This window comes from Amyelois transitella, chromosome 23 (assembly GCF_032362555.1).
Source record: "Amyelois transitella isolate CPQ chromosome 23, ilAmyTran1.1, whole genome shotgun sequence".
In the NCBI taxonomy this organism is placed as follows: domain Eukaryota; kingdom Metazoa; phylum Arthropoda; class Insecta; order Lepidoptera; family Pyralidae; genus Amyelois; species Amyelois transitella.
This window is the reverse complement of record NC_083526.1, coordinates 4,065,742-4,089,422: the sequence shown is the minus strand read 5'-3', so window position 1 is coordinate 4,089,422 and position 23,681 is coordinate 4,065,742. Positions and strand designations below refer to the sequence as shown.

Sequence of the window (23,681 nt, the reverse complement as noted above, 5' to 3'; positions counted from 1 at the left end):
CCTCCGTCAGGAGCAGTAAGAAAGATCAGGCCAAATAAAACTTGGCTTGGCGACGTTAAAGACATTGGGTCCTACTGAAGACGTTGTAGATCGGAGAAGGTAAAAAGACAATGGCGGAAAGCGGACCACATTCACTGAAGCAGAATGGTGGAGGAATTATCTTTTCATCTGTAGTAAGTCTCATGTGCAGCGAGTCTCACTTACCCATGGACCACACATAGCATGATGGAGTCGAACATCTGCACATCTTTTAATTCATGTATCACCGTAAGAGCAGTTTCACAGAACCCCCGAACGAAAACGATGACACAACGGGAAGCGCCGGCTTTATTTATAAAATCAGTGTACAGTCACGACGGGCATTCGCGGACGTCTGTATTTATATGAGAGTAAAACAAAATTGTCATCATTCGCGTGACTTAGGCGCCGGCGCCGCGTAAACATGAGTCTGGAAGTACCCCCGGAGTACGCGCCACCCCCGCCGCCGAAAAAGATAGTCCGGCCAAAGATAACACTGCAGATTCCTGATGCTTCAAGTCATGCCAGTCCACGAGGGCCGCCCACAGCCACGTCTGTTTACTGGGGACCAAATAGATACCATGGAAGGCCAGCAGGCACCCCCGCTTCTCACATCTCCGACCCACAAAACCCATACTTTAACCCCTTCCTTCATATGTACCATAACAAGGCTTCAGAATTCATGTTCAAGCAATTTGAAGGTTTCAAAGATTTTACTATGAATACGGCTAAAAGTGGTTTAAGTGTTGGTGAAAAGAGCGCGTTCTGGTTCTATAATAAGTTAAGGTTGTGGTCCAAAAAGTGGTTTACGCATTTCTTTTTGACTATTTGTTTGGCGCTGTACAGTTTTATGGGAGCTGCTATGTTTATGGCTTTAGAAGGTAAGTTTTCATGTTTATTATTTTTATACCTTGTATTCAAGTTAAAATTTGTCGTCATCAATCATTATTATTTAGGTCTTCAGTTGTGTAACCTGAAATGTTACGTTCAGTAGGCATAGGAAGCTGAAACTTGGCATGTCTTTTTCTTGAGAAGTGTATTGGGTTCCTAGCGAAGAGAAAGAGTAATAATGAGATTTTTAGTTCCCAAGGCATAGCTGCGGCCACAATCATAATCTAGTGTGCATAAAAAGGTGATTGACATAAAAAATATACTGATCAAGATAAATTTTGTGAAATCTAGAAAATATTTATACTCATGTATACCTAATGATATGATATGGTATGGTAGGCATTATCTGGAGAACATCTTTAAATTTTTACGCGAACGAAGCCTCGTACTTTATTTTCGCTGTAATGTTATGCTATATTTAAGAACAAGCAGGTATGTATTGTTTTACAAGAATTTATTTAAATAGCAGCAAGATATGTGTTAATACTTTTTTATATGTAGGTATTTCTACGTAGGTACATGACGTGTTTCAAGAATCATTAAAATTTAGGTAAGTACTATGAAATTTTAACAATCACTACAGATGTAAATATTTATTTTTTTATATTAAAATTTCTAACCCACTATTCGTTTAAATCTTAGTATGTGCATTTGTGCATCTACTTGGCTATTTGTGTTTTGTATGCGCAATAAATTTATTTATTGAAGCCGTCTGATCCGTCTGTCAAAACTCAAAACTAATATAATCATTTACTTTGAGCTTTCATCGTTCACGAATATTTTTAGATCAATTAGCGAAATTACTGCTAAATTGATAAGTAGTTTATTTAAGTTCTCCGTCGTAGCTTTGAACTGTATATTCCGAGCGAGCGCTCAAACAACGAAATCAATCTAAGACAATCACAAGTTCGTACTGCAATCCTTGAACTTCTACTGTCACAGGGCTGTAAGGATACAAAGATATATAAATAAAATCACGCCTCTTTCGCGTAGGGGTAGACAGACATATCTACTGCACATTTCGGGCAACGGAAAGTGTAACCATATTTCAAAATGGGTTAGGATTAGGAGATAATTAAGACTGGTGTCGCTCTGGGTAATTATTTGATCTCCCTATTTCAATATAAGTAGTGATTATAGGTGGACCAAGTACCTACCTACTTAAATAAACAAATGGCTGGAGAATGATATGCAAAAGGTGCCAGTTTATGACTTTTTTGAACGAAATGTTCATAAAAAATCGAAATTATGTGCATGATGCTATGTTAACCTAATGCTTATAAATATGTTTAACTTAAGAAGATACGTCTGTGGAAGTGCTCGCGTGAAACGAAAAAAGTGCGACAAGTTACGTTACCACGAATTTAGGAAAACCCTAATTACTTATTCTTAACATCATGCCAATTTTAAAGTCTCCAGACCCAGCGGTTTGGGTTGTGCGTAAATATGTCAGTCAATTTCCTTTTTTATACCTACGTTGATTTATTTATATATTTACGAGTATGTACATCAAAGAAAATGATGTTGATGTTACATAAAATGTGTTTATTTGGCAGCCCTGCGACCTCTGCCCCGTAAGGAATACGTTAAGTTTCAGCGGGCTGGGTATATTGGACATAACACACGTCCTAGTTGCTAAAACTTTACTTGGGTTACGTACATCCGCTTATGTCTTATAAGTAGTTTTAGTGCTATATTCTGACGCTTAGGGAATATTGAAATATGTATCAACACACTTGTATACGTTTACATTACGTATAATCACGTCTTTATCCTTTATGGGGTAGACCTCAGGGGTAGACAAAGACAACAGTCTCAAAAGATTGAAAGGCCATAAGATTCAAATAGAAACAGGTTACTAGACGCTAGCTAGAGCTTGAAAGAAGAATCCCAAATTTAACAGTCTTACCTTTGATTGAGTTTTACAATCTGCATGAAAAGAAAAACTGCTGGCACTCATTATGTTTTTGTACCGAATGGGTATACTTCATGTCTACCCCACAAGGAATAAAGACGTGACTATATGTATGTAAATTACTATTATTTACGTACGTACCTAATCAATCATTACCTTAGTTGGCGAACGTGGCTTTCGGGCCCTTTCGAGACTGTAGACTGTCTATCCCATAAGGATAAAAGACGCGAAGAGCAAAGAAAAACATAGTGTGTGCCAGTTGCTGCTCTTTGGCTGAACGTGGCCTTTCAGTCTTACCGACACAGTTAGCTCTGTCCACCCCGTACGGGGTAAAGCCATGAACATATTACAATTGTATGTAATTTTTCCCTTTCGGCCACTTTCGAAACTAGCCAACAGTTTTAAATAAGATTTTTTTTTTTCCTTTCGATATTGGTTTCAGTAAAAGAATAATTATTTGTTTCTTATCTTGTTTGTTTCGATGTTCAGCCCACAGGACTTTTCATCTTTAAAGTAATCTACAGAATGGACTCTCACTTTTCTGTCGACAGGGAGACTGAGTAAACAGGAAATTGCTTTTACAATCTGAACGCGTCTATGTGGGAGGTATTATTTTTGATAGCATTAAGTACTTACTTATTTTAAGCGACTTATTGGGTGTTTAAATGCTTAAAAGTATTTAGTAGAAAAACATTTTTTACTGGTATCAAGTAAATGTTGGCAAATTTTATACATCGGATTTTTTATTAATTTAAAAAGCAGGAAGCCGTGATGATTATTTGATGAGCAACTATTTATTTTAAAATTATAGGACATCCCATGAGTCAGTATTTTCTTATTGGATAACTAGCTGACCCGCGCAACTTCGTTTGCGTGTATCCCGCTACTTCGACAAATACAGTCAACGCACCAACACATATTGGATACTAATTTTCAATTCACAATAACTTCTCTTTCCCATATCTCCTAAACTATATGTCTAAATAACACACTGTAAACTGCAAAAATAATCTAAATTAAATGCTCGTGATGATGAACTTACTTATTTTGATAAGGATATATGTATTATTGGTTATATCACCAGTTAAACATCACCCAACGAATTAAATGTTTTTTTAATACAGAAAAGTAGTTTTTGTGACTTAAATAAAAAAGCTGCATCGCGGACTTTTTTGTAGAACTAATAAAGACCAATGTTTTTGCTATACATTGTTCTTACTTGTATCCAACGGTAAAAGCGGCGCACGCACAAATGCAATCTTCAATTAGATTTTTTTTCTGACTTCTTGGACATAAATCGCTATAACTCAGCTAATATAGTTTCAATGTATTTCATATATATAAAAACCTGTCGGAGAAAATACTCTTTCTATTAGTGAAAACCGCATCAAAATCCGTTGCGTAGTTTTAAAGTTTTATGCATACGAAGGGACTACAGACAAAATGGGCGACTTTGTTTTATACTATGTAGTGATGATGATATTCTGTATCTTACTTCCAACTCATGTGCGAAATTTCAAGAAGTTCGGTATAGTAGCTAGTAACAACAAATGATAAAAAATATCAGATTTATATTATTTGTTATTTCGTGAAAAAATAAACAATGTAAACATGACAGTGCCTGTAAACTTAATTCCAATTTTCCGACTGTTGTCTAGGATTTTAATAGAATACAGAACAAGTTTTGGTTAAAGGTTGGTACAACCTAAACTTTTAATAAAAAACATTATATAATATTAACCTTGATCGCAACAGATTACCAAGTTTAATTCGCAACTTAAGCCATTCGGTTTTATTATTAAAAAGTTATAATGTTCCCATGTTGGGAAGTACTCAGTGTGTTAACAGACTTTTAGAGAAGTTTCGGAGTTGTTAAAATAAGATGAGGAAAAGATTCTCTACGCTATTTTAGGGTTCCATATTAGAAACTTCAGAATAAATAGATTTGGTCTATTTTTATGTCATCTTGCATGGGTTATGAATGTGGTTGAAGCGAAAGAAGTATATAGTTATCGTGGCAAGTGGAATGTAGTCTCTGCCTACCCCTCTGTGAAAGAGGCGTATTGTATCTAACTTATGTATATTTAGATCATACGGTGAAACCCTGTGTTTTAATTTAACCATAATTTCTTGACCTATATTTTTTCATGACAATATATAATATTACTTACTAGCCTTGCCCGCATCTCGGATTGAGTAAATTTTGCCAGAATGTATCCTATTTGATCAAGATACTCGTACGTTCTTCAGGTCAAGAGTACCCGAAACCGAAGAGCTTGCATGAAGAGAGCTTTGAATGTGGATGAGCGAAAGAAGTATGCAGGGATCGTGGCAAGTGGAAAGAAGTAGTCTCTGCCTGCCCCCCGAGAAAAAGGCGTGGTTTATGTACATATGTATTGTATTATACTTTTTTCAGATTGACTGTTACTACCTAATCTTAATCTTTATCCAAGAAGGAAGCCCTACGTCAAATTACGAGAAATATAAAATTATGCGGGCTCTCATTATTCATTTATGTAAATGGCGAACAAAAATGTCGTCGTTGGTGCTTTGTCTAATATGGGTATTATGGTAGGTATTATAGTGATGTAACGAACTTCTGATTTTTCACGATCTGTAATGGGAATTAAGAGAAATAAATAATGTCATAAGATCTTGGTGCTTGTATCTTGAAATGTTAAAAAGTAATTAAACTTGGATTTTAGAATTAAAATTATTTTCACTAGCGACCTCGTCACCATCTTTTTAGCTAAACGTGGCCTTTAAGTCTTTTCGTGACTGTTGCATCTATTAACCCCTTAAATGTGATATTTAAATGCAACCGGCTGCGGAACCCACATTTGTTTTTAAGAAGTGCTTTCTTTTATAATTTTTATCTTTTATGAGGGTTTTTAGGGAATTTCAGGGTATTATAAAGTCAGGGCCGGGCGTGTTAAATTTATCTCCGATATTTCAGTATGCCAAGGTGACTACGTCACAGATCGTTAACATAAACAATACAAGTAAACGATTATATGATCGACGTACAGTTATTGTTATCACTATTAACGCTTTCGCTAATCTGGACTGCTTAAGGGCATACATTCATATAATCACGTCATTAGAAAGGCCACTTTCATCTGTATGGCTTATTAATGGAATTAAGGTTCAAATAATGGTTCCTAGCGCATCGCCTAAAATAATCCCAACTTTATTAGTTTACCTATAAGAATTGTTAGTTATGTGTATTTTCCTATCACTTATTTGGGGTCAGCTTTTCTACCGGGGCAAATGTCAGAAGGAAGTTACTTACATACTCGTACAATTTTACAATGTTAAAACTTTTCTGACCGTTCTGTGTCTTGATATTTTAAATTGATATGTACCTATGTATTCGTTCGTTAGCTTTCTAAACGATAACTGAGAGAAGATCCTTTCAGCTGTTGTATTGTAAGAGTTCAATAAAGTTTTATAAAAAATAATAACTGAATACGATCAATATTAACAAGAGTTAACTAATTGTCAGTTTTGGCACGCTCATAAAAGCAGATTAGGTGCTTAAGCGCCGCAGTAAAATAAACTATATTTTGGAGGTTGTGATTCATCCTATTTTACGCCTTGCTCTTGACAAACATTATGAAATATTTTTTTAAATATTATTTTTAGAACTGCACCTGTCTTGTTTCGTCGTGTGCAAACTGATATATGTTTAACACTACCATATATTTCGCATTTGTAAAATTTGGGTAAGCTTTTTAAATCTAGTTATCTTTTTGGGAGGAAAGGCATGAATATACTCGTATCTATCCATGCTTTCCAGGTATTTAATATCTATATCATTTGTTTGATAACAGTTACCTGGTGACTATGTTCTGAATTTGGTTAAAAGCTTGCCGTGAAAGCTTTTCATGATTTTATAAGCAATCAGATAAGTAATCATGTTTAATTGGATAAGATAAGAATTTAGGTTGTAGTTTGTCATTTGTCGAGTGTTCGAAGTAAATCCATTTCCCAACAAGGATTTTTGTAAGTTGGAGAAACCGTTGGATTAGACGTTAAAACGAAGAACTATCTATGTATGTATAGGTTAATCTCGGAAAGATGTGGACGGATTTTGTTCTAGTTTGAAATATTGGAAATTTCTTATGTTTAAATGCTATCCGTCCGAAGCCGGGGCGGGTCGCTATTTACTAGAATGTACTAGGGACAACCTTCAAAGTATCCAAAATTTTTAGTTGCATTGACCCTTTGAACAGAAAGAATTACTTTTTGCCCAAAGTATAGACCAGCAGATTGGTCACGAGTACTATATCTGGTGGCCTGAATGTCCTTTCTGTACATTAGTACTCTCTTATTACGTGATTGTGTAATGATAGAGTTGTATTTTTGTCGTCGAAGTTCAATGCACCAATTATAATTCTTTTTTTTTTGTAATTGTCTCAACACTGTACCATACAGATTTGCTTTTGCGGGCATTGTTATCCCATTGAGAATTTATAAAGAGATTTGCTTATTCTAATGGAAAAATAAGCCCCTACAAACATTGACTGGGTAATTTTTCTTAGGCTTATAGTCGTTTACAAGGGAAATCCCAAATAAGCTCTAATGAAAGAGATTATCTTTCTTTTTTTGGATTGTCTTCAAAGCTTAAAGACCCGTAAAGAGAGCATATTTCGTATGATAAGAACAGATAGTTTGAATTATTGCATGCCTTCCATACATTTTTAATAACCAGATGCCTTCAGATTAAAAGGCAGATTGTCTAAACATAAAGCTGAATTAGTTGTGTGGAAATACGAAATATATTCAACTAGCTTTTACCCGCGGATCCGTCCGCACGAATTTAGCGCCACCTACGAAAGAATACAGATTCAAACTATGACGGTATTTACCGGAATTAAAGGTACCCTATGTCCTTCTTCATATGTCAGGCTTTTAATTATATATATCGCGAATTTCCAAGAAGATTGGTTCAGTATATAACGCGTGAAAATATAACAAACAAACAAAATTTACTTTCGCATTTACCATATAAGGAACTATTAACCACACGAATGGCATAGCTATGTCCTGAATATATATTTTTTTACACAAGTTTCGAACTTACTTCGAGGCTAACTCAATCAGTGTAATTTGTCCCGTATATATTTATTTATTTATATTTTTACTTTATAGGTTCCCGCGGGAATATAATAACCATTCCCGCGGGAACCTATAAAGAAAAAAGTTGCCTATTATTCTGGATCTTCAGCTACCAAACCAAATTTCATCGTAATCGGTTTAGTAGTTTTTGCGTGAAAGAGAAACAAACATCCATACTGACATCCTGACATACTCACAAACTTGCGCATTTATAATATTAGTAGGAAGTAGGATTTATGGTTCAAAATTAATGTACACCATGAAACGGGCACGCTTTTTAAGTTACATACGAGTAGCTTAAGCAATTGGAATTGATAGACTTTGGCCAGCCAAATATAACCAGAGTACAAAAATACAATTAACACTGTCCTCCAAGTTATAATTACTATTTTAAACTGTTATTAGTTGGTGTAGTTTTCGTGTGCGTCCAGACAGACCGTCAAATTGTTGGCGACCCGCCGAGAGGCGCGGGCCACTGTTTATTTGGGTTTTACTTCATTACTCTATGCTGGACTAGTCTTGTTTTAAATTTTCATGAATGTGCATCACATTCATGAAAAATTGAAAACAAGATTAGTACTCTTTATTCCTTCACTGTGTACGAAAATCGTACCTACTACAATTATGCGGACTATACCTACAATATATACTATAATATGCGGAGGTTAGATTAGAGGCGCTTCATATCGCGCGATAAACTATCGCTATCCCGTTTCACGTCATAATAAAAGGCGAATCGATTATCGCGCGATAAAAACAGCGTCGCGCGTGCCATGCTAACATCGCTGACTAACCCAAACATATATGTACACATATAATAGTCACGTCTAAATCCCTTGTGGGGTAGATATAGCTAACAGTTCTGAAGAGACTGATAGGCCACATTCAGCTGTTTGGCCTTATGATAGAACTGAGATTCAAGTAGCGACAGGTTGCTAGCCTGTCGCCTAAAAGAAGAATCCCAATTTATAAGGCTAGCCCTTAGTCGCCTTTTACAATATCCATGGAAAGGAGATGAAATGATCCTATTCTTTTTTCTTTTGGTGCTGGGAACCATACGGCACTATACACTGCACACGGCTAACTAAACCCAATCCAGGATAATAGATAGAAGGAGCATCCCGGCCTCCTCACCAGAGAAAGAAGGATGTAACTAGGACTACTATACCAGGACTGCCAGGACGAAGAAGAACGATAAAAACGTTACTTATTTCTTCGAATAGGTACGCTGATGTAGAAAAAAGAAGCATTAAGAGACAGGTATATTTTCAAAGGAAAATTATCCAATCAAACCGAATCTAGGACGATTTATTATTTAATATAAATGATTAATTTCTAAACATCACACGACTTTGAGTCAACGGCCTATGAGTAATGAAATTAAAAGTGATATTTTTAAATCTATATAATTTGGCTCGGGAACAGCGATTTCTGAGAAGGCGCGAATTTCACGGATGAGGTCACATGGCCCCTGGGCTTTGGGTTTTACTTGGAAATTGACTTATATCATGGGTCATTAGTTTAATGATACCTCTGGATATAGCTGATTCTCTTGAATTTTCATTATGACTCATCTTTATTTTAAGATTGGTCACTTTTTGTAAAAGAACGAACATAATATTATAATACAAAAGGCTTTGTTACAATGTTCGACTAGTATGTTGTGGATTTTATATTTTTTAAAGTGAAGCGTATTCATAATTTATTATGTCTTTCAATATGTAACGCGATTTACCACACACCCTAAATATCGATGTTTTCTATTGAAACATCCGAATGTTAAATTAACTATGTCATTTCATGGCATATTAAAAAGTATCTGTTTGTGGCCGTTTATTTGCCTGAACCTTGTTTAAAAATAACGAGAGAATAGAAATTTCTCGATCTTATTAATTTCATCGGGATTGTGACTCAATAATTATATTATATAAAATAATCAAAACCGAAGTGAATTTGAATGACGAAATCCAATTTTCATATTAACCTGATTGAGTTCGATCGCGAGATTTCAGGTTAAGAAGTAAGATCAGTAACAAAAATCTACCTAAATAGCGAAAGACCAGACGTTTGTTAAATTATGGTTTGAATTTTAGTAAGTCGATTAACAAAGCATTTACATGGACAGTGTAACTGGTAACGTTGGAAGGTCACGTTCAGAATAACGTGTGTGTTTAAATCGGGAATGTTCTTGTGAATCAAGTCAAGTCAAGAGTCAAGAGTACCCTACACACGTATATATGTAGGAAACCGTGGCAAGAAGGACATAGTCTCCACCTACACCTTGTAAAAAAAGGGCTTCTGTGTTTTCATTAATTTATACTTCAGTCGTCAAATCTTTTATGACATTCCTGCAGTAACCATTGCTTTTGAAATTTGATTCGTAACTCGAACTTATCTAAAGGCTGCAGAGTCGAAAATGGAAAGTAGATTTTGATGATTGTGATAAATTTTATTATTTACTGAAGGAGACCACATTTTTGGGCTATCAAATGAAAGGTGTCCATTAATTTTGTCGTTATTTCCCGCCAATGTTTGCTGTTGAAACATGAACCTTTTTTGAAACATTTGCAGTTGAGAGTTATGTTATTTTAAAATGTCTTTGATTTACGTACATTTTCATGTTCCCAGTAGGCCTTTCAAAACTGTCAGCTTTCTCTACCTTGAAAGGGATAAAGACGTAATCAATGGATCATATTTATATATTGGGAAACAACTTTACGTGTTTCTTTAATCGGTCAACCTGGGCTTTTGGTTTGATGAATATAGTTCCTAATATTCCTTACCTACCTATTGTCTTTGTAAATAAACAACAATATTAATTGTCTATTTATAACTACTTAAATCATTTTACAACACACAACGAAAGCATACACTTTTATTTTTAAACTGAACTTTCAATCCTACGTGTTAGACGTCACTATGGAATGCAGGACGTCGGTTTGTTAGTCACATAGTCAAATCTGGTGGTTTACGTTAGTTTAGAGATGACATTATGCTTTAAACTAGTGGAACACTACAAAAATATGCCGTATTTTTTAAATAAAATTATATGTTGCGTTTACAGCAAAATAAAGAATTGTGTCCAGAATATTTATGTATTAATGTAGTAGATGCTTAATGAAGGTCTAATGGAAATTTACTCTTTTTAGTCGATTCATCGGTTCATACATCATTCACTAATATAGTGTAATTGTTTAGTCATTTAGCCACTAATAAATAAATATATACGGGACAAATTACACAGATTGAGTTAGCCTCGAAGTAAGTTCAAAACTTGTGTTACGAGATACTAACTCAACGATACTATATTTTGTAATAAATACTTATAGGTATAGATAAACATCCAAGACCCAAGCCAATCAGAAAAAGTTCTTTTCTAATCATCCCCTGGCCGGGATTCGAACCCGGGACCTCCGGTGTCACAACATGCGTACTGCCGCTGCGCCACTAATATTGCATTATCAGATGTATGTAATAGAGCAAGAGCGGAGTATATGTAGTAACTTGGACTATAAGTATAGTATAGATCCTTGGGTATTGGTGGTAGGATATCCGGGGCACGATGTCAACTTTCATTTAGTAATGTACCTAACATGTCTATTGCATACTACTATCATGACTCTATGGACAGAGACATAAAAATGTTTGCCAGGCTGTAATTTATATCACAATCTTATTATTATGACTATACTTATGTAACAACCCTCGTAGTATTAACTATCAATAAACCATAATAATATAACACAATGACCTATAAATGTTTCAGAGTTTAATAAAATAATCGTAAATATCACACTTTATATAGAAATTGTGGGACATAATAATATCGAAATATAAGTTATTGTGTCTTTTATCTGGGCCAGAATATTAATTTGAAGTGACTACAAATTCGATCTGCTTTAATTTTACTTGAGTTTAGGTACCCCAGATTCAAACATAAAATTATGGGACTACATCTTTCCAGCTTTAAGGGGGAAGCTGACCTATCGCCAGGATAACCCCGATTTGTTTTTTTTTTCTATTTACGAAAAGAAGTTCTTCAGACGAATTTAGGCCACAGACCTTTGTGAAAGCCACCAGAAGTTTTCATCATTTTCTTCTTGTCGGAAACGAATCTTTTAAATTAATTTTAAATGTGAATAGTTGCAAGAGTTGACGCACTCAAATGAGAAACTCTGGTATTTATGATTTCGAGATCCAACAAAATTAGATTTGATAGTCTAAAATTAACTTTAGAATGTTATAATAATAAAACGACGCTAGTATATGAAAATCATTGAGCCGATAACCTTTTCCAAGGTTTTTATACGTAGGTTGTACATTTTTAATTTATTGTATGAGTAAGCCACATAATATATATTGAATTTTATTGCAGCAACAGATATTTACAAAAATCAAAATATTAGTCAAGGAAACCTTAGTAGCATTACTTTAATTATTACTAATTTTGTAACATTTACGTGCAAAAATTTGTCAGAATGCCCAATGGGTACATTTTTAATAATAAAATTCTTAAACAAGAATACCTACGTTTTTAATGATTTTTTTTCGAAACATTGATAGAAAAGAAAAATGTTGACATAGCTGAGTGTCAGATCATTTCAAAAATGTGGGCTTTACAAATTTTACAATAGCAAAATATTTATTAAGTTAAAACTAAAAAAAATCCCTAGAATAATGAAATAATTGAAAAAATAAAGAAATAAAACATTTTCTAAATTTAGGAAGACGTTTTGAAGCAATAATCCCAATTAACCCGTCCGTCATCATGGCTAGTAAGTTTTTCTACGTTATTTTTATTACGTTAGTTATTTAAGAATAGAATTGACATTTGTTATTATAATTAAAAAAAAGAAGTAATGTGAGCAACAAAATTCAGTCAGTTTAACAACCGACTGAACCTCCAATTTTTAGACACTTTACTTGGGTGATATAGGTTACTCGCTATTGAGATTTGTGCCGTAGAAATATAACATCAATACAGAAATTTATTGCAAATTCGTCACTATTACCACGTCTTAGAGTTCCATGCAGGGTAACCTAATATGTGGTTGACTGTACTAACTGATGGACCGCTTTTATTGCGACAAGTTGATATACTTTGGTGTCCAAGTTCTAGTTGTAATCTTATAATTCCGCTAATCAAATTGAGTTAAAATAGAACAGTTCCCTGCAGAGACACTATCCCTCCTAATGAGTTTGGTAATTTTTCTGCAGATTATTTTCGTCATAAAATCGGAATAATATAAGTCAGTATAAACTCCATAACACTTATACGTAAATTACATGAGGGGTAGGCACAGACCACATCTATCCACTTGCCATGATCTCTGCATACTTCTTTCGCCTCATGCACATTCATAACTCTCTTCATGCAAGCTGGGCAATTAAATTAAAACTTTGTACGTATCCATGGTAGCGGTAACCACTGACTAGCCTAACCTAAAGGGCTTATTTAAGTAGTACCTATAAATTCAACGTTCCTTTTCCAGGATACAAGGAGTATGACATATGCGACGGCAGACGTGCCGATAAAATATTCAGCTTCAAAGAAGTCATGTCTTACATCTGTTCCTACCTCTTTTTTATCGTTGGAAGATCTATACCACTTCTCTTCTACCTCAGTCTGGGAGTAATCTATTGCATCAGTCAAATCTGCTTCTGTATCGCTTTCTGCGGATAAAGTTTTTGGTGCGCTGTTTAAAAGTTGCTTTTCGCTCGTGTTACAGTATAGTTCAAATGAGGTAGATGTAAAAGTAAATTTTTCATAAATATTTGTCACAATATAAAGTTCCTTACAAACTGTTTTGTTATTTATCTTAGACTAGCGCGAATTTAGTGCCGTCTACACGTGTAAATTTAGCGCCAAAAGAATATAGGTTTTTCGTAGTAAGTGGAAATCCATAGTCTTTGCCTACCCCAATGGAAAACAGGCGTGATGGTATGTATGTAAGTATGTAAAGAATAACTCCTAGAGTATCATTTACAGCGAACGACAATTTTGAATTGGTTGATACATGCAAATTTGAGAAGGTTATTGTTTCAGCCTTAAATGTTGTAAAGCCTTTGTTTAATTAACAAAATGTAAATAATTCCGTTAACTGTAAACCAATGTTTGCACAACGACGTAGGTTTTGTGTAAACAAATGGTGGTTTTAAAACTGTTTATTTTTACTGACAATCCAGTCCCTTTGACTACGGGAGTAAACAAAATACAATCGTAACGTTGACTAGAGGACGCCAGCGGCTTCTCCCGCAGAAACGTACAGTAAAAATTCCCGTTTATTAACGTTCGTTTATAAACGTGGGAATTCAGTGAATCATGTCTTAGTGCATTCCTATATAGATCACATAAAGGAACATGCCAATGAAATAGAGCACAAAGAATTAGTGAACTTTTTTTTTTGTTGGAAAAAAGTTGGAAAAAAACAGCGATGAAGGTGGCGTTAGTGATGACACAGATAATCTAGTCAATTCCGAAAGTCCCAGTAACTGAAGTACATACCGGGATAAATAAATATTTCAAAATCGTGCCACAAAGCTAGCCATAGACTATAAACGCTAGTTCACCCCGGATGTTCGTCCATTTGTCAATGATCACCTTTACACGAATGGCCATCCATCAAGGCAAAACAAATTTATTTTCCAACTCTCTGATTGATCGTGTTGTACTGATATATACTGATACTTGATCTTAACAAAATTGGTGTCCGAAGATTCATTCACTTTGGGTGAAAAAGCGAAAAAATTAGTACCTTCATATTGACCTTTGAAGTTTACTAGTGGATACTGCAGAAAGAGAGAAAACAAAAATAAATAAAGGAAATTCCATATCAGAAGAGTATTTTCAGGGAAAACTACGGTGCGAAGTAATGGTTTCCAGTATCCTCGCACTGAAAATTTGCAGCCAAATTTGTAAGATTAAATGTGCACATTGAAGGCAGAAATCTTGACACATTTCTAGCTACGAGAATACGAGCGAGAAATTTAACAATTCTGTAGCTCTACCACTGGTTTTAGAAAACTTTAGTCGCTTGAGACAGTTTGACGATATAATATTTTATAATCACGTCTTTGTTCCGTACGGGGTAGGACCAAAAGTAACAACTTGAAGAGGAGTAGAAATTCAGATAGCGTCAGGTTGCTACCCTATCGTCTGAAAGAAGAATACCATGTATTAGCCTTTATCTTGGATTAATTAGTTTTTACAATCTACATTGAAAATTGTGTCATCAAAATAATTTATTCATAATTATGAATATAATTATATATGCCGTGTGGTTCCCGGCACCAATACAAAAGAGAATAGGACCACTCCATCTCTTTCCCATGGATGTCGTAAAAGGCGACTAAGGGATAGGCTTACAAACTTGGGATTCTTCTTTAGGCGACAGGCTAGCAACCTGTCACTATTTGAATCTCAATTCTCTCATTAAGCCAAATAGCTGAACGTGGCCTTTCAGTCTTTTCAAGACTGTTGGCTCTGTCTACCCCGTAAGGGATATAGACGTGATGATATGTATGTATGTATGTATAATTATAAAAACAGATCGTTCGCCACGAACATGGATCTCGCTTTTATTTTCGGCACCACCTAAGTAAGAACTTTTGTATTACAGTCATTATCATTATTACCTTGAAATTATTCGAACTGATTTTGTTGTTTTTTACTAAATTTCAGTCTTCATCAGTCAGACCAACGGTTTTAAGTTAACGCTTTACAAACATACAAAAAAAAAATTTTCTTCTGATAGATAATTTGTGCATCTACAAATGACTACAATCGTTAGCGACTCTGGAAAGACTCGTGGTAGACATATTGTATGTTTAAGACGAGGAAATGTACCGTTTAAGCTGGATGTTATTTCCGTGTTAAATGTTAGATATTGTTCAGGTATACCTTCCGTGGTTTCGTCCTGGTATGACAGGGAAAAGAAAATAGTGCAGATCGTAAAAAGCAATCAAGGGAATGGCAAATAAACTTTCTTTTAAACGATGGGCTAGCAACCTGTTACTGCTTATTTAAATCTCGATTCCATTCTAAAGCTTTATATCTGACGTAGTAATAAAGTTGTTAAAAGACTGTTGGCTTTGTCTACCCCGTAAGAGATAAATACGTGGTTTATGTATGTATGTTAATGTTTAGGTATACGTATATTCCGTTTATAGAATATTCCGAGACAGGAAACCAAAACGCTATTGTTTTTTAAACATACATACATACTATCACGCCGATCTCCCATTAAAAGACTATGGATTTCCATTTGCTACGATCCTTGAAAGTTTTTTTTAAATATACATATATACCTACAATCACTTCTTTATCCCTTATGGGGTAGACAGTCATCTATATGAAAAAAACTTCCTCTATAATGATTTCTGATATAATTCATCTTCACAATTGAAATCTTCTAAAGAATTAAATTAAAAAGATGTCAGTACGCATAGCTATACAGACGTTGTTATGAGAATAACAAATGTAGCACACCTACTTCCGGAGGGTGGGTTCAGGAAGTCGCCATCTGCGGCGGAGGCTGTTAGGCTGGGTAAAGGTGAATGCATATCAACCCTTTAGTTCAGAATAAGCAAATAATAATATCTTGCTAGACTGTCCATTGTACTGGGAACACTATAAGAAAAATGTCTATGTAACTTATTTTTATGATTCTAGGGCGAAATAGAGAGTCTCTATGGATGAGAAAGTAACAAAAAAAATCCTTTAGTAACTAAAGATAATTTATTGTCTTAAAAACAATTTAATCCAATGTATTAATGTTTATTGTCTAACAAAAAAATTAATCCAACCTCCTAATATAATGACGAAGTACTAAATACAAAAATAAAGGGAGACAAGTGGAAAAATGTAGTCTCTGCCTACCCCTCCGGGAAAGAGGCGTGATTTTATGTATGTATAAAGGGAGTGTTGTTGGCTCGCTTGGTCGGTCTCCAAATAAACTTCCGAAATTCAATACAGTCTTATTCACAGATCCACACGATCTGATTCACAGACAGCAGATTATTGCTTAAAACTCCAGTTTGAAATTGTTATATTCCCTATCCATTTTCCACAAACCCTTGCAGATTAAAGAGGCTTAACTCGCATTTAGCGGATTAACACATTCGACAGTGTTCACTTTTTCGCATAGATAAAAACAATTGAAGATCCATTTATAAATAGTACAGAATAGACTTTAATTACAAATGATTTACCAGATTGAAAATGACGGCATTTTTCCGTTCAACTTAAGATTTTTTTTTTATTTATTTATCCACAAAACTGAAAACCTATTCACCAGTAAACCTTCTGAAAACGAAAAACAAAAAAAAAAATACAGATGCTTTAACTCAAACACGAACACAAAACTATAATGCAAATAAAAAAAAAAAACTTTAAAATTTAAAAAAGTTTCTATCATCAGACCAAGTTCCCAGACTACTCCGAATACAAATCTGATATTGATGGAATTTTGCAAGTAAGTATAGATAAAATTTACTTATGCGTCTTTTCTGGAATTTTTGTACGAGATTCAAGCGCCGAGCAAAGACCAGCCATATTATTATGTTTTATCGTTGTCTAAAATACTCACGTGATATTTCACGAAACCTTCCAGGTTCACTTCAAACAATATAATATACAAGTATATTAAATTATGCTGTTCTGATTTTGTGTCTACAGGCTTTTGTTATAGGGATGTATTTACATTGGTTGTCTTTTACAATGACGCCTCAGGGGAAAATAAATGAAGTAATACAAGTTACACTGCACGCCCTTAGGTAGAGAGTAGATACATATATCGCAACTTAACCCGTTACGTGGTAGACAGAGCTAATAGTCTCGAAAATTCGAAATTTATTTATTCGAAAATTAGCGATCCAGATAGTGATATACCTACTGTTGCTTACATACATACATAATGGTCACGTCTATATCCCTTGTGGGGTAGATAGCGCCAACAGTCTTGAAAAGACTGGTAGGCCACGTTCAGCTATTTGGCTTAAGATAGCATTGAGATTCAAATAGTAACAGGTCGCTAGCCTGTCGCCTAAAAAAGAATCCCAAGATTGTATCTCTTAGTCGCCTTTTACGACATCCATGGGAAAGTGATGGAGTAGTCATATCATATTTTTTTTTGTATTAGTGCTGGGAACCACCCAGCACACATTACGGTTGCTTACACATCGCCTAAAAGAACCTCAAGTTCATTTGCTTTTCCTTGATTATTTTTTACATTACAAAGTGAAGACAAGTGGCCGAAATTACATTTTTTTCTCTATCAGACGAGCATGGAAGCTTGCACTAGATCAATGTTCCTATTGCCTTAGTCGACTTTCACAAAATCCACGTAAAAAGATAGACTATTCTCAAGAGCCAGGGTCCACTCGGACCATGACAGTTTAGCACTTATCATTATGGTAATCCTATGCCAACGTTCTATTTCGACACTGCATGAATACCTACCGGAATCCTAATAAAACCTTCCCAGCTCAAAAGATGATATTAAAAATTGAATATCGTTTGTATATATTTGTCTGATAGCTTAAGCCGAGCCAAATGGATAAAACGTGTACCTTTATCGAGTTTTATGATTGCCAACTCCAGACTGATGTTTTTAACGTAAAAGATAAAAGATAATTGGGGCTCAGTTCCCTTTGTTTTAGGAAAACATTCGGTAAGAAAGTTTGTGAATCTTCTAACATGATCTTTGGAGTGTAAAGGCGCTTCTATTGTTGGTATTATTCGCGGTACAAAGGTATGTTTTTTGTCAGTGGTAGAGTGATTAAAGAATACAATTCATGTGGGAGATGTACCGGCTTCGAATCTTATCTCTTTTAAGATTTTTTTATGAGAAATATTCAATCACCGATGCTTCTTACGTGAGAAACCTTCTAGCCTAGTAAATGTAACTATAAAAGTAACTTATTTTGCTAGGTTCCCCAGTAGACAGCGTCACGAGCCCAAGACCCTAGACATTCCCATAAACCATTGGTTATCTGCAAAAAAAGTGTAAAAAAATAAACAAAAAAATATTTTGTGAAATAAAGTACAGTTAATGGCAAAAGTAATGCATTATGATATATCTGTTTCATTTTGCATTTACTTCTCAAGGCAGTAATTAAAAAAATATATATTTTTTAACAAAAAGTCGTTACAAGTTCGTTTTTTTTTTGTTGACTTTATTTCGCAAATGGACTATCTATCAAAAATAAACTTGTAAGAGACAACTTATTGTCTGTATAGAAGATAAACGAGATTTGATACAAGTAAACATTCTCTCTTCATATTTAAACATAGTCTCACCTGAATAATATTCCGCTTAATTCAGCACCTCTAAAGCACTTCATGTCACTAACATGTAAATTCAGAAAGCTGTTCAAAAATGAATAACTTCTGAAATATCTTTCTTCAGACATCTAGGAAAGTAGGTCAGTGGGTTAAATGTTTATTTCTGTTTTTTTTTTCTTCTGTCATATGAGATGAACAGTAAATTAAATTAGCTTGTGTGTGTAGTTGAGTGATGTGTGACAAATGGATAGTTAATCTATTGAGAAGGGTTAGCCAATAGCGATTTCTTCTTAAGACTCCAAAGATTTCATAATGTAAGTTATGAAACATCTTTGGCATACTGGTAATGTTTTTCCCTTTGAACTTTGGGGGTTGGGCTTCAAATCTCAGTCATGTTATACAAATATTGACCCTTATTTTGAACTTTTCTATTCGTTTGATATATATTCGTAGAAATAAAAATGAAACTTAGTTATTATTTTTAAAAGTACTCATAATTATTCCAATTTGTATAGTTATTAAGTATATCTATAGTTAGACTTTGTATCCGTCATCAAGTTACTTTACAGTTAAAAGTAGATCTAAGCTTATGATCACAGTTCTTTGAAAATATTATGATTGATAACAATGATGCTATCAGAAATGCGCTACGATATGATAATATAAACCTTCTAATATAATAAATGCCGTGTGGTTCCCGGCACCAATAGAAAAAAGAATAGGACCCCTCCATCTCTTTTCCATGTCATAAAAGGTGACTAAGGGATAGGCTAAACTTGAAATTCTTCTTTTAGGCGATGGGCTTGCAACCTGTCACTATTCGAATCTGAATTCTTTCATTTAGCCAAACATTTGAACGTCTATCAGTCTTTTTAAGACTGCTGGCTCTGTCGACCCCGAAAGGGATATAGACGTGATTAATTCGTGACATAGACGTATATAATAAATTAATATGAAATTTATAAGGATGTATGGATGTGAGTTTGTTAGATACTCATTCACGCGAAATCTACTGATTTGACGAAATTTTGTATACCGGTAGAATATAACCTGGAAAATCATAATAAGTATCTATCTTCTTTCAATCCCGAAATTCCCTCGAGAGCGAAGCCCCGGGGCGCAATTAGTTTGTAAATAATCATACCCTAGAATACGTAAACCCAATTATATATTGACAGTTACCTATTTGACAGTTAAACTTTCTTGTTTCAGGCCCACACGAAGAAAATTATGTGAAGAACATAACGCTTGTCAGAGAAGAAATGGCGATGAAGATACATGAATCAATATTTAGAAATCACACACGATTCCAAGTGAGTACCTACCTATAACTGAACAATCAATTTTATTTACTACTTACCGAGGCCAATAGATCCTGCATCCTTTGGTGTTAGAGTTTATGTACAAATATATACCAAGTGTTTTTTTTTTCAAATTAGTGACTCAAATATTATAGACGAGAGAAATATAAATTATTTTTATGGAAGTATTAAAGTAGGAAATATAACGTTATATAATCAGCCCTCTTGATAGAAGTTTTGCTACATGGTTGATTACTAGGCAGGCAGATAGCTCATGAGACGTTTCGCTTTGTTGAACATTTTGTTACTTAAAGTTTCTGATAAAAAGGGGTAATATTTAGTAATTATTTGATCCTGCATCCTATATGATAGGATGCAAGCAAAGCATATCATCAAAATAACATAAGAATCATCACATAGAAGGTTTTTTGTTTTAGAAATAAAATTGATTCCTTATTCGTAATAGTCTGTTCGAGGCATCTTGCAAATCTTAACCATTTTTCTATACAAATACAGTCGCAATTTTGATTAAAATGGGATTGACATAACCTTCACTTCTAAAAAAGCAACTCTCTTTCTACAGGACAGAAACTTCGATATTCTTAGTGCAATCGTAGAAGATCTAAAAGCCTACGAAGCGAACTACACAGAATGCATGAAGCATACCAACAATGACGGCTCCAAAAAGAAGACTTGGACCTTCTGGAACTCTTTATTCTACGCTGGAACCATTTACACTACAATTGGTAAGTTATTTATCTCATACAAATCACGTCTTTATCCCTTACAGGCTAGATAGAGCCAACAGTAATGAGAAGACTAAAAGGGTACGTTGTAATGCTTAGTGATGAAATTGTTATTTACATAGTAACAGGTTGCTAGCCCGATTGATTTTACGACTTCAAAAGCGCTTAACTAATATGAGGAAAGTAGGTAATTGATCATGGTGTAACATGGTGTAATAATGGTGGGTTATGTTCACCTGGGAAAGAGATATAGAGATAAGATGAAAGTAACACAGTATATACTCGTATATCTGACCAGTCCGCTTTGGGATCCCGGTCCTTCCCCAGACATGACAATGATGGTAAGTCTGTATTTAAGCCGGCAGAATAGAATGGAACAAAATCAAGTCCTAATTGATGTCATAAAAAGTATTGATAAATTGTGCATCAGAAATTTTCAAGGCGAATTTTTTTATATGCCGATAGCCCACCGTAAAAAACAACAAGTCCTTTATAGTTTTAGACAATGAAAATTTAATAACAAATACTAAATTTTCCGTCATGTGGTCATTGGCGAATCCACATTTTCCGAAAAGGCAATCTTGTAAGAAAATATATTGAAAACAGGAGATTCTAGTTTTTTTTCTTAATTTGAAATGACATAAATATCGAAAGCCAATATAGAATATATTATACGATGCTACAATTTTCAGTTAATTAAAAACAAAATACAATCTGAGAACAAAATAGGTTTTTTACCGACTTTATTAACAAACAAAATTACGTTTCATTATATTCCTATAATATTTTTCGATAAATTATAATTTTAGATGTAATGGCTTCCTTACAAGAACCTTAATTACCTTTGGGTAGATTCAATTCGCTAAGTTTACAGTCTTTAAAAATTTTATAAGGTGAAGTTGAAAAGTAATTTTCTCATAAAAATTTCCATAGTCCATCTGCTTCAATAAAATTAACGACTCTCGCGGTTTTTAGCATATAGATGGCTAGCATTAACTAGCTTTTTGCCCGGGAATGAACCGGGACCTTATGGGAATAACCTATCAAAAAATATAAAAGTAGACATTTTTTTTTTCTGAAAGTTTGTTCTGTGTGTGCCAAATTTCAATAAAATCTATGCAGAAATATGGGAGTACGTGTAATATTCGCAAACGAATAGTATTAAAAGAGAAAGATACAAATATTTGACTTTCTTTATGGATGTGGATATTCATTAAAATGGAAGTGTGGATTAGCATGGATGCCAGTGATTTAGTTACGTTAACGGTCAGTCTACCATAAGTGGGTCACAAGTCTAATTGGATCAAAATACTCATTCAGGTACTTACCTGTTATTCGTACAGTATATACTTATATACTGTAAGTTTAAAACAGAGTCCTAGACATCTTATGAAGAGCTTCCCAGAGTTAGAAGATAATTATTATGTTTGCTTCCGTCGGTTAATAAAAAAAAATTATCAATAAAATAATTAGTAGATACAATTTGTGTTTATCCAAGTCATCTATAAGAGTCATTATATTTTGCTTAAACAGTTGATAGAACAAAAATAGATTTATCACAGTTATATTTATCTTTTCAACAAAGAAGTTTCTGAATTGAAATACCTTTTCGCCTGAATTATTTTCATAGCAATACTGCAAAAGCACCTCTTGGATTTCATTTTAAAACAGCAGGCGTTTCTTAAGCGTCGACAAAACAAAGGAATTCACACTAATAATAGTAGTGCCATCAACAATTGTAGTCTTTGAAATGAAAGTTAACTTATTTATTTCTTTAGAAACGCGACAATGTTTATATTTGGCCCCACAAAAGCTTACACAAAGCGGTTCGGATGCGTTAGAAAGAAAATTCTTTGTTTCCCGTTGAAATATTTCAAACGCGATATTTATTTAGCTCGTTATTTTCCTTTCTGTTTTAACTCACAACAACAGTAATGAAATAAAAAAACTATTCTACTTCCTATTAAGTTGGATAAAAATATTGGAAGTTGTATTATTTAACGTCTCAATGGCCTATTCAGGATAGTTGACTTGGTATTTTTTTCCTATTCGTAATTTTTCACTACCTTTACTTATGTATAACTTTAATGAATTTCTGACATTCACTGGTAGAGATTTCTTTAGAAAATAGCAAATAATAACGAAAACCCTTAAAATATATCCAACTGTGACAATTTGATAAATATACTCGTACACATGACATGATGAACATGGAGTGGAAAATAAAAATGAAACGCAATTTTTCCCTGCATATATTGACAAAAGCGCTCCAATGTGGACCCAATTTAACCTGAACTATTCACGATGTGGGATCACACTAGTCTCTTTGTTATTTGATTGCTTTTAGCATACGACGAATGTCTGATTATTTTGGTCGTGCTTATTATTATCAGTGTACGCTATAC

At 34.2% G+C, this 23,681-nt stretch overlaps 1 protein-coding gene across 1 annotated transcript; it reads left to right on the top strand.

The window, feature by feature from the left end:
- The first annotated feature begins 442 nt into the window (after positions 1-442).
- Positions 443-22,114, top strand: LOC106130640 (uncharacterized). The gene is made up of 4 exons (XM_013329537.1): positions 443-899; positions 20,442-20,542; positions 21,114-21,276; positions 22,086-22,114. Exons 1-4 carry the CDS (start codon positions 443-445, stop codon positions 22,112-22,114), a joined length of 750 nt encoding a protein of 249 aa, XP_013184991.1.
- Positions 22,115-23,681: the final 1,567 nt, after the last annotated feature.

Coding starts and splice junctions, on each gene's coding strand:
- LOC106130640 (XM_013329537.1), top strand. CDS start 443: ATGAGTCTGGAAGTACCCCCGGAGTACGCGCCACCCCCGCCGCCGAAA. Junction 900..20,441: donor TATGTTTATGGCTTTAGAAG/GTAAGTTTTCAT, acceptor TTCTTGTTTCAG/GCCCACACGAAGAAAATTAT. Junction 20,543..21,113: donor GAAATCACACACGATTCCAA/GTGAGTACCTAC, acceptor CTCTTTCTACAG/GACAGAAACTTCGATATTCT.